Here is a 12,560-nt window from a genome sequence, read left to right on the forward strand (position 1 = left end):
ATCATTTTGCTTGTAAAAAGTAGACACATATATTAGAGAGACAAAATATTTCCGATAAATGTTACACAATATTTTAACTTTTTTTAAAAGAAATATTTTTATGTATATACAGGGTGTCTCATTTTAAAAGACCCACTCAAATATCTCAGAAACACTGCGTTAAATTGAAAAATGTTTCAAACAAAAGTTGTGTGGCTTCACGGGGGCCATAAGATGGTGACAATGATTTGACCTTGGAAAATCATTTGAAGATCATGTGAAGGTCAACTTTAAAATCTTAAATGGAAACCCCCATTTTTTATTTAATATTCTTGTAGCTGACATCGAGAGCTTTCCAAAACACTATAATAAAGTATTTTTTCATTAAGTACTTTTTGAGTTATTTTATATTTTAATCTGACATATTTTGATATAAAAAATAAAATATTTCGTAAAATATTCAGTTTTCGATCATTTTACCGTAATACTTCTATGTACAGAATAATAAGACAAATTAATTAGTGCCAAAAAAACAAATAATTGTTTAAAAAAATACATTGTAAATAATTTTCTTAAAAACAATTTTTTTTTTATACTAATTGATTTGTCTCATTATTCTGTACATAGAAGTATTACGGTAAGATTATCAAAAACTAAATATTTTACGAGATATTTAATTTTTTATATAAAAATATGTCAGATTAAAATATAAAATAACTCAAAAAGTACTTAATAAAAAAATACTTTATTATAGTGTTTTGGAAAGCTCTCGGTGTCAGCTACAAGAATACTAAATAAAACATGGGGGTTTCTATTTAAGATTTTAAAGTTGACTTTCACATGACCTTCAAATGATTTTCCAAAGTCAAATCATTGTCACCATTTTATGGCCCCCGTGAAGCCACACAAGTTTTGTTTGAAACATTTTTCGATTTAACGCAGTGATTCTGCGATATTTGAGTGGGTCCTTTAAAATGGGACACCCTGTATGTTGATCATAAATGAACCGGCAAAAAAAATTTTCAGAAAGAAGAATGTGTCATATAACACACTATCTCTGATTCATCTCTTCCGAAATAACGAAATTTAAATCGGGCCTGGAGTGCTTACCTTCCGGAAGTGGAGCGGATGCGGCAGGTCACTGCACCGCGGCCTGCATTCTCAGTATCCACGGTGATGCAGTATTCCTCCCCCTGAGCCAAAGTGCGCTGAATTCCCTCTTTGATCTGGCACTGATCCGCTTTGCCGGTGGAGACGCTCTGCACGCTCACCGGGCTGCCTGGCACTTCCTTACCGCCGTATTTCACGTTGACCTTGTAGCGGCCGCAATCATCCGGCAGATAGGTCGCCTTGTATTTACCATCGCCGATATCCTGTACTTCTACCTTACGCGGCACTTGGTCCGGTCCCTGAAACAATTAAGGAAATCATTAATTGTAAAATTGCGATTAATCGTTCGATTATCGCTTGATATTCGATATATTGTATGATACGATTGTCTAGTGATTTCTCAAAAACAAGATTCTGATAGGTATATAGCTGGTACCAAGATAATTTGAGAAATTTGTTAAGATGGTAGGCCAATTTATTTTGGTGATATTGAAAACAACTCATATAATGTTTTTATACGCAGAGATTGGCTAATGTGCCGAATTATTGTGTACTGTGCTTAAGATTTTCAAGTAAATACGAGAAACACACAGAAATTAATAAAATATTATAAATTGTCAAATAATGAAAGAAATTATAATAGTAAAAAAAATCAAGAAATTATATTTTTCTCACTAAATTTCTTATTTCTTATATATATTTCTTATGTTATCCTTGTGTATTTCATTCTTTATGAGAAAAAAGAAAGAATATCCCAAAAAAAACCCTATACAGGATGTTTCAGAACAACCTTCCATCCTTAAAATGACGTATTCCTGATACGATTCTAAGACGATTTTTCCTTTACCAAAATTTGAATTGAAGCGTAATTTTTGAGTTATAAGCAAAAATAGTTAGCAAATCACGCGTCGAGTACAGAAGGCAGGCAGGAGCGGCGCAACGCGCCGCAGCTGACCGTCCAACACGTGACTACCACAGCATGAGTCGCTAACTATTTTATCCCTTATTCTCTTCTTCCCTTCCTCTTCCCTTCTCTCTCTCTCTCTCTCTCTCTCTCTCTCTCTCTCTCTCTCTCTCTCTATCTATCTATCTATCTATCGATCTATCTATCTGTCTCTTCCTTCCTTTTACGCACACACTTCGCCATACACACATCGCGTGTAGCAATCAGCTGATTGCAGCGTTCGACGAGCGACGATCCGGAACAACTTTTGCTAAAGTGACATTATTTTAAGAAATACGTATTCCTGATGTAATTCTAAGACATTTTCTTCTTTACCAAAATTTTATTTAAAGCATAATTTTATGTTATAAGATAAAATAATTAGCGACTCATGCGGTAGTAATAACGCGTCGGACGGTCAGCTGCGGCGCATTGCGCCGCTCCTGCCTGCCTTCTGTACTCGACGCGTGATTTGCTAACTATTTTTGTTTATAACTCAAAAATTATGCTTCAATTCAAATTTTGGTAAAGGAAAAATCGTCTTAGAATCGTATCAGGAATACGTCATTTTAAAGATGGAAGGTTGTTGTGAAACATCCTGTATATCGTTGTATATCTTTGAGTATTCGCATATCTGTCAATTTATTGTTTTGCGCACTTTGTTACAATTAAATATTAGTATTATTAGGTAGTATTTATTATGTTTTTGCATTTTATGTATATGTATTAATGTAAATTATAGAAGAAAATCTATTTATTTATTTCTAGATTATGTAACAACAACATCATTGAATATTAATAATAACATGCTAAAGTAAAACATCGACATGAGTACAACCAGATATAAAGGATTATTAAATTTTGGTTGCCATTCTAATTTATATAATATATTTCATACAATAAGAATATATAATAATACAATTTATTTAAAAAAATTTAATTTTTACTGTATCGTTAATACTAAATCAGTGAGACCATATTTTAAAGATTTTCACAATTGCAGATTAGAATAAATACAATTTTCTTCGATATGAAAACGATCTTCTTTCTCTAAAAGAATAGCAACTTCATCCGGAAAGTGTTCACTTTTTCTTAGATGTTTCAAGGTGTCGGAGGACTGTTTTCTTGCAATAGCTCGCCAGCATCATTGATTATTATCGTAGGCTTCCAAATAATTAAAGAACAAATTCAGAAAAAGAAAAAATATACAGATGTATTCGACAGAAAAAAATATATGTAAATTATAATAATTGTAACATAATTTAAAAATATTTATATTACAAAACTACAATATATTAGAATTCTCTGATATCTGGAAATATTCAATTATAAATTATTGTAACAAGATTTAATTATATTCTATCTCAATATAAGTAACAAATTATTTTCAGTGCAAAAATTGCAAATACTACATCGGATGATTATTTAACAATCAATTTTGTCAATCTGCTTTGCTATCATCATATAAAGTTACTCTCTTTTTATAAAAATTACTTTACACAAAATTAAATAAAAAAAATTAATTATATTGATATTTATAAATGAGCTTTGATCTTAATGTTTACGAGAGCGCTCCCTCTCTCCCTCTCTCTCTCTCTCTCCCCTCTCCCTCTCCCCCCCCTCTCTCTCTCTCTCTGCCTCTCTTGTATTTGTGTGTTAATTATTATTTTTAATTTTTACTATTATCTTTAGTTATCTTTGCAAGTACTTTTGTTATATAAAATGTATCAAATGCAAAACATTTAACTTGGATCATTACTCACCACAACTTGAACTTCTAGATCGCCATATCCGGCCTCGGAAGTATCCACGACGAAGTCAGTGGGGAAGGAGGCGGTGCAGACGGGCGATACACCAGGACCCAACAGTGTTACCTTGCTTGGTTCGACGGTGGGTAAAACTTTTATCTTATACGGACTACCATTGATGTCCTCGCCATCGTAAGTCACACCGATGTGCACGTTACTTCCGGCGGGCGGTGGTTGATACGTTACTTCGTATAAACCGTCACCTTTGCTCTTGATCTGCGGCTTTTGCGCTTGTCCTTTGTCGGTCGACAATCTGACATCCAGTTGCGCCGCTTTCGCGCACTTCGATGTGTCTACAGTGAACTTGGCGGGCACACCGTCCCGTACCATCTCAGGTTGTAAACCAGGCCCGTAAGCGATCACATTCTTCGCCTCCGAGTCCGATACCACCTCGATTTTAAACGGCGAACCGGGTATATTCTGCTCGGCAAACTTGATACCGATCTCATAGTCACCGGGTTCCGTAGGAAAGTACTCGACAGTGCATGAACCATCGTAATTATCCTTGGCTTCGACCTTGACTTCTCCGTCACCAGTGATCGACAAACCCAAGCCGCCATTGCCAGCCTCTGAAAGAAAATCGTGCATGTGTTATTTCCTCTTCAATTCCCATTTTTCTTCTCCGCAAAAATATTTCCTACTCTAGGAAAATTTTTCTGAATTTTGGATTATAAAAAAGACCCGCATTTAGAGATACACATTCCCGATACAAATACAAATTTAAAAATTTGATAATCATCACTTTATCTATACGCATACGCATTAAGTTTTTTAAACTTATCTATCCATCTATCTTGATTTACAAACCTCTGGTTTCCACTGTGAAGCGATTCATCTTGTTCACGATGCCTTTTTCCAATCCAGGTCCATACGCGCGACACTTGCTGGGATCAGAGCCGCGTTGCACGTTCACGGAGAAAGGCGAACCAGGAATAGGCATATTGTCGTAGAGAATATCGATGGTGTGACAGCCCTCCTCGAAAGGCGTGTAACTGACGCGATAAGTGCCATCACCCTGGGGGATGATGAGCTTCTCGGTCTTCCCACCATTAGGATTGCTTATGGTGCACGACACCTTACCGTCATCTGTCTTCGATTTAGCGATGTCTCTCGTGTCTATCGTGAACGTCGCTTGCTTATTCACATATAAACCTGCAAAATGCGATAAGGCATGATAGAGAGAAAATACGTGAAAGTTCTTCTCTATAAATGCATTTATCAAATAATAATTGCGTTTGTTGCAATTAAATTTCATCATTCTAAAAAAAAAAAAAAAAAAAAAAAAAAAAAAAAACTGTTTCTGAAAATATAGGTTTTTCCATATGTTAAAATTTGAAATCGATTCTTTTGCGAATGCAGTCAATGCATTTTTAAGATAGAAGCAACATTCTATTAAAAATACAACAATATAATACTGGAGATATTACAGTCTTGTATCTTGAATTATAATTTCTTATTTATATAAATGTCTGAGATTGTAATTTGAAAAAGTATAAATTTTTGTATAGATTATAAGATTTTTCACAGTATTTTTATATTATTTTATCACAATAAATTTATATTAAATGTATAATAATTTTCAAATGTATTTTTATAAGTATTATATAAGTCATTAAATTCGTTATCACAAATCATACATTTAAAATATTATCTACTTAATTAAATATCTATTGTGTTTCAATCGAATAAACAAATATACGTAATTTTGAAAATTATTTGTTAAAATACATAAGTATATATTGTGAAATAATGTATAAAATAATTACAATCTCTTTGAGTTAATGACTAATATAAAAAATCAGGATAGCATACTATAAAATGATCATTTATAGCATTGGATTTTTTTTGAACTGATTAGGCAAATTAAAAATAAGGCCATGATTGTAGAAAGAAATAAAAGCTTACAAACTAAAAAATGTTTGTGCTCTTTATACATTTTCTACGAACATGACTTCAAAAGTATTCCTCTTTAGCATTCAAATATCTTATAACACGTGCGCATAGTAAAAACTCTACAGCAGGAAATATGATTATCGACAAAAGCATAGTTACAAACAATACATGCATTGCTATATATATATATGTTAGATTTCGCAACGCATCTCAGAATGGTCTCCAGGATTTTTCAATCTCTTAAATCTAAATCGACAAAATTTTTTATTTTACATAGAACAAGAAATTCTTCTCAGATATCGCAATACGCATGCAACTTGTCAAACAGATCGATTTAGAAAATTCATTCGCTTCACATGCAATCATTCGAATCACCCCTGCAAAATTCTGAAACGCGTTAAGAAATTCGTCGCGCAAATCAGAGATCAGCAAGTCAATGGCATTCTCTCAATTTCCAAAATCGCAAAACGATCTCCGTGCTGACGTCCTTAACGGTACCGTGTGGCTGGATGCCGTTCCCGGTGACTTTGATCTTGGAGAGGTCCGCGTCCGGCACGACAATGGCCTGGAAGGGCGAGCCCGGTACGTGCTGTTCGTTGAAAGTGATGTTGATGCCATAATCGCCGGCTTCGGTGGGCAGATAGGCGACAGAGCAAGTGCCATCGCCGTTGTCCCTGCAATTTATAGCCGCCTCGCAGGGTCCCTCAACAGTCACGCCGAGACCACCTTGGCCAGCACCGCGCGTATCGATTATAAACTCGGCTGGTTTATTCACCACGCCGTGGGAGAGACCGGGGCCGGAAGCCCGCACCTTGGCCGGGTCGGAACCGTGGACGCAGGTAAGTCGATAGGGCTGGTTCGAGATCGGCTCGCCGCCGAAGCTAATGCCCAGTAGATACTCGCCGAGCTCGGTGGGCGTGAAGTTTACCAAGTAGCCTTCATGGGTCGGCACCACGTGCGCCTTGACACGGTTGCCGGACGGAGCCGTGATCGCCACCTGGAAGTCCGCTGCCCTGCCCGCTTCCTGCGTTATCACGCGGAACTGCTGCAGGCTGTTCACCGGGGCCTCTGCGAGGATGTTTGCGGGTTTTCTCGTGGTGAGCTACGATGCGCGTCTTTCGCTTTGTGCTTTGCGCGACGGGACGACAGCCCGCATGCGACGAGCGAACGTCGCGTCGATTTGCCGGTTAAATCACGAGTCGTCGAAGAGAGGGTTCATATTTATTTAGAAATTGACACGAATAAAAATGAATGACCTTGATAAAGTTATCAAAAAGTTCGCGAGCAATTAATTAAACCTTACAATTCATGGTAAACACTTACATTCATTAATTTTTCTCTGATTTCGTATTTTAATCAATTATACCGAGATAAAATAGACAAAATCGTCACCAGCAAGTACGACGAGACGTACGTCTCAATAACAGTTAATTCTGCATTTAATCGTGAAAGAAAGCCGTTTGCTACAAATACAAGCCCGCAATGTGCGTGTAAATTAAGCAGAGCAGATTCCAAGTATAATGATTTCGCGCGATTATAAAACATATTTCAGATAAAAATGCATTTAATTAAAAAACAAATATATTATTTAGCGCGTGCAGAAATAATTATTTAGTATTTCTGAAGAAAAAAGCGCATGTTGATCTTTCAAACACATTATTATTCGTTTCGTGTTTTATATCTTATAGAAAATGAAACTGTTACGTTTCTCCGGGAGATTCCAGGTAATGTTTATATGAAAGACGCTATGGGCGCAATAGAGCATAGAAACGCAATATTTTTAGACGAAACGCAAACTGTGTGCATGTCAATGTGAAGAATTCGCGAGCGCGGTTATAAATAAACCATTGGTTTGTGTGCGCTCCAGCGAAACATCTATTCGCGAGACCTTGGCAGCGCGTATTTCGAAAATCTAGGATAAATATCTTGGTAATAACCCTAAAGATCCCCGAAAAAAATATCAGCTGTGTTCCATGAGACGGGAATTATTTTTTCAACGATTACTGGAAGTGCATCTTTAACGTGATTTATTTTCGAGTTAATGCATTGCCGAGTATATTATTCTATTCAAGTGCAAGATTTTGCTTCAATTATAAAACTAAACACATTCATAAATTCTTCTTCATAATCGCTAATTCTAATAGATTGTCAAAATAGTTTGTATTTAAAAAAAATTAATTATTAACTATTAAGTTTATTTATTAAATTATTAAATTTAATTTTAATCTAAATTTAAATTTTTATCTAAATATTATTAAGTTTATATAAATTTAGTATATTCTAGATATGATAATATTTTAATAAAATTTAAAATAAAATATCTTTTATCTATTAACAAACTATTATAACGTACATGTAATAAAAAATTGCTAATTGAGCAATATATGACATCAGATATAATATCTCATTAAAGTAATTGTTTACTATTATCTCAAATGACATATTTAAAAAATATTCGATATAGTTCTCGTAGAATACGACACTCCATATATTATCGTAGTTCGATCATGTTTTGCAATTAGTAAAATATTTATCAAATTATTAATTAATCACAAATAGAAATAGATAGTATGTTTTGTATTCGTTAAATCGATACATTAGATGTATTAGGCAATACTTAAAAAAATGACGATTGTACTCACTTGGTTCCAAACCGTCCACCTTGACTTTAGACACATCCACGTGAGGCTGAACGTTGACTTTAATGGGACACTGGGGTACATTCAGACCGCCGTAGTTGAGATTTACAGTATAATTTCCTGGTTGAGGTGGCATATAATCTACGGTGTACGTGCCATCCTCGTTATCCGTAAGCGAAATCGGAAGCTCCCGATCTTCGGGAGACAGCAGTTTAACGTCCAATTTACCGGGTCCAGCCTCTCGACAATCGACATTAAAATGTGTAGGAATATTCGATTTTACACCTTTCTCGAGACCAGGACCGAAGGCGGAAACCATAGCGGGATTCAAAGGCGAAGCTATTTTAACTCTGTATGGAGATTTTTTCGTGGCCACTCCGCCATAATTTATCTGAAAGATATTTTTTTAGAAAATTATCAAATTAAATTAATATTTCAATTATTATAACCGATAGTCGATTTTATTATGCTTAAAAAATTCCCCACTTTTGATATTCTTGGCTTAAAGATATCGTTTATTTTACAAATGTACAATTAATTAATAAAATACGATATAATGTCTCATTAAAATAGTCGTTAAACATTTTCTGGAATGTCACATCACATCAAAATTATGTTAAAATCGGTGTGTGTTCTAATCATACACATAACAAGTAGCGAAACGACACTCAAATTTTTAGAAATCAATATTCTTACCATCACAACATGTTGAGAACTGGATGTAGGCGTATAATGTGCTTGAACAGTTCCATCTCTCTTGTCATTTAATTTGAGAGGAACTTCCTTTCCGAGAGCATCCTGGATGGCGACTTCCAAAGCCGCATGGCCGGCTTTTCTCGCGTCCACCGTAAAATGCGTCGGTTTATCTTTGGCAACACCTTCCGGTTGAATTCCTGGTCCATGAACTTCAACCTGCAAAACAACATACTCAATTCGTATGTTTATCTTACCACATATATTAATTAAAACGCTTTATTATCCAATTCGATCGATATTGAATTTATCAAATACAGAATATATAATCTATAATCTCTCTTTTATCTCATTGCTATATAAGATGCTTTAAAATATAAACAAATATACAAATTGTACAAATAAATGTTAAAAAACTGCCAATACGATGAAAAACTACGGTAAAGATGATATAATGGAGACTCAGATTTACCTTTTCCGGATCGAAGTCCGTCTTTGGCGAAATAGTCGCGATGTAAGGCGACTTAGGGATGTCCTCGTTATCGCAGAGGATATGGACCGCATATTGTCCCGGTGCGGTAGGTAAATAAGAAACGTCAGCGGTTCCATCGCCATTATCATTGCACTCGATCTTCGCTTTGGACGGGCCCTCAATCGAGAAGCCAAGAGCGCCGGTCTCACCGTTTGTATCCACCGTAAATTTCGCCGGATGGCCAACGATCCCAGTATGCAAGCCTGGTCCGAAAGCTTTGATGTTGGATTCCTTGTAAGGACCAACATTGACCTCGAAGGGCGACTTGGGAATTTCTTTCCCACCATATGTGATCATCACCACGTGACGGCCTTCCTTAATCGGCGTGTAATGGCATGCGTAAGTCGTAGCGTCGACCTTGGACATTCTAGAAAACAATTTAAGCCGTTATTAATAGTTAAACTTAAAGCACAATATTATTAGAAATGCCGTATATTACTTCACTTCTCTTCTTTTATCTTCTTTTTTAAATTTAAATAAACAAATTTTTTTATAATTTTTTTAAATGATTACTTTATTTTTTGATTGAATTGACTATCATTGACATTTAAAAAATTATAGAAAAATAGTAAGCAAAGTAATTATAAAAAAGAAAGATAGGCAACATGCGATAAACTACTTAGAGAAATAAAATACTTAGATAAAGTGTTTAATCAGATAATGCTAAACTTACTGTACTGGTCGATTGACACCTCCCGGGCCGATTACGCGGATGTCTGGTATGCCCTCACCAGCGTCTTTAGTGAGGACGACAAAGTCGGCGACGTCTTGAACGCGAACGCCTGTGGACAGCAACCCTCGTCCGTATGCTCTGCATTTTTTCGCATCGGAAACCGGTGCGATGTTGACACCAATGGGGCTTCCGGGTATGGGTTTACCGGCGAAGAAAATATTGACGGAATGTAGACCTGTCACTGGAGACACGTATTCACATCTCCAGACGTCTGGCGAGGTCTGGCGCAGTTTCACCGGTACGGCAGTTTTGCTACCCTGCGATGAAGTCAAACATAATACTTTAATAAAATAATATTTAATACTAAAATAATTTCTTGTGTGACTATTATTTTCAATAACACATAATGCAATGAATAATATCAAGGTCCTTTTTTTACTTGAGGATCCAAGATGATGACTTCCGGCACACCGCGACCAGCATCCTTCGTAAAGATATCGAAGAAGGTAGGTCTGTTCACTACGACTCCTTCCGGTTGCAGACCTGGTCCACTTGCCGTAACTTTGCTCGAATCACCGGCGTGTCCTTCGACATTGACGATGTACGGACTCTTCGGAATTTCTCTACCGGCGAAGAGCACTTTCACTTTGTGCGGACCTTCCGCCTTCGGAGTGTATGACACGGAATATGTCAGGTTTCTGTCCTTGTTGAACCTGATATCAACCTTAAAAATATAATTGTGATCATCAAGGTACGTGTGTGACACGCATCATACGAAGAGACACGATAGCGTTCGTTCAACTTGCACTGTATCACGAATGTTTATATATATGTATATATTGAAATAATACGTAATCGTCAGCGCGGTACACAAATAGCCATTGCATCACGTCGTATCCACGTTTTGCGGCGTACTTATCCCCGACTGCGATAAACATCTCTCGACTTTCGGCCTTGTGCTCGACAATAAGCGGCGTTAGCACGTATCTACTTAATATTAGATACAGATTGTTCCATTTTTGATTCGCAGAAAAATTTGGAAAAAAATCTATAGGGGAAAGTAGAGTAAAATCGAGTACTTTTTTGGATTTATCTTCTTACAAAAAATCTGAGAGTAAAAAAATTTTGTTGACCGTTAGTAGTCTTTAGTGAACTTTAAACTATGAGAAAATAAGGCTAGTTGCTGAAAAAAAAATTTTTGGTTACCAAGAATAACAAGATTTTGTGGAAAAGTCAAAGTACCCGGTTTTATCCTACTGATGGGATCAAACCGGGTACCCATTTGAAAATATGCAAAACATCGTGTAATTATAAAATCTAGATTTATTTTAATCAAAATACAATATATATAAAAATGTCTTCTATCGACAAAAATCACAAATAAAGATACCCTCTTGTTCGATATTGCCGTAGAATTTCCTTATTTAATTTTTTAATTTTAGGGGTCTCAAAAAGCTTTTTTTTTAGTGGTTGCTTTTTCTGAGTGTTAGTTTTCGTTTCCAACTGCTTTTTGTAGGGACACAAAGTCAAGATAACAGTTCTTCCCTTTTTCATTATACAAGATGTGTAAGTACCCGGTTTTGCCGCAACACAAGGAAAGTAACAAATACGACGATTGTATTAGGTGTACAACTTTGCTTCCGCCGTTTTCCTATAGATGGCTTTAGCGGTAAGTAGTGGTCGAAATAAATAGAAATAGATCATAGACGTCATGCAATAAACTTGGGCATCTGTCAACATAACCCCATAGAAACATTAGTCGATTTGTGTCTGCATCATAAAGTTATTCTCGATTAAAAATGTCAGTTTACGAGTCAAATTCTCGTCATTTGCGGGAGGTTTTAATTTTCCGCTTCAATATGAAGAAATCTGCGACTGAGGCTCATCGAATGCTCTCAAATACTTATGGTGAAGCCGCTATTAGTGAAAGAACGTGTCGTGAGTGGTTTCAACGCTTCAAGAACGGTGATTTTCACGTCGAAGACCGGCATAGCGGTGGAAGAGAGAAGGTTTTCGAAGATGCAGAATTGGAGGCATTACTTAATGAAGACTCGAGTCAAAGTCAAAAAGAATTGCCACGATCATTGGGAGTGGACAATACTTTGAATCATAAATGTATAACCAGTTTTTTACAATAAAGCCTCGAATTTCGGGAAAAAAACGGCGGAAGCAAAGTTGTACACCTAATATATTCCGGCGTACAAAGTGCCGATCAAACTAATATGATATATTTTCTAATATGTACAGAATACAATGCTGCATTTATCAAAATAGATGAACTATGAAGAAA

General features: G+C 36.0%; 1 protein-coding gene across 5 annotated transcripts in view; it reads right to left on the bottom strand.

Moving 5' to 3' along the window:
• The window catches only part of Cher (filamin protein cher), a 54,886-nt gene that overhangs the window by 23,525 nt on the left and 18,801 nt on the right, over window positions 1-12,560 (bottom strand). For 3 of the 5 annotated variants that reach the window (XM_070308319.1, XM_070308320.1, XM_070308318.1), the window contains 9 exons: window positions 10,710-10,994; window positions 10,271-10,587; window positions 9,538-9,964; window positions 9,069-9,284; window positions 8,376-8,763; window positions 6,232-6,801; window positions 4,648-4,992; window positions 3,796-4,409; window positions 1,090-1,388 (listed from right to left, as the gene is read on the bottom strand). In XM_070308319.1, coding sequence (XP_070164420.1) covers window positions 1,090-1,388; window positions 3,796-4,409; window positions 4,648-4,992; window positions 6,232-6,801; window positions 8,376-8,763; window positions 9,069-9,284; window positions 9,538-9,964; window positions 10,271-10,587; window positions 10,710-10,994 — 3,461 coding nt within the window. The remainder of the gene's footprint in view (window positions 1-1,089; window positions 1,389-3,795; window positions 4,410-4,647; window positions 4,993-6,231; window positions 6,802-8,375; window positions 8,764-9,068; window positions 9,285-9,537; window positions 9,965-10,270; window positions 10,588-10,709; window positions 10,995-12,560) is intronic. The other 2 variants (XM_070308323.1, XM_070308321.1) reach the window with 1 other exon arrangement.

This window comes from Polyergus mexicanus, unplaced genomic scaffold (genome assembly GCF_030449975.1).
Source record: "Polyergus mexicanus isolate NDT 795.1 unplaced genomic scaffold, iyPolMexi1.0 SCAF_15, whole genome shotgun sequence".
NCBI lineage: Eukaryota > Metazoa > Arthropoda > Insecta > Hymenoptera > Formicidae > Polyergus > Polyergus mexicanus.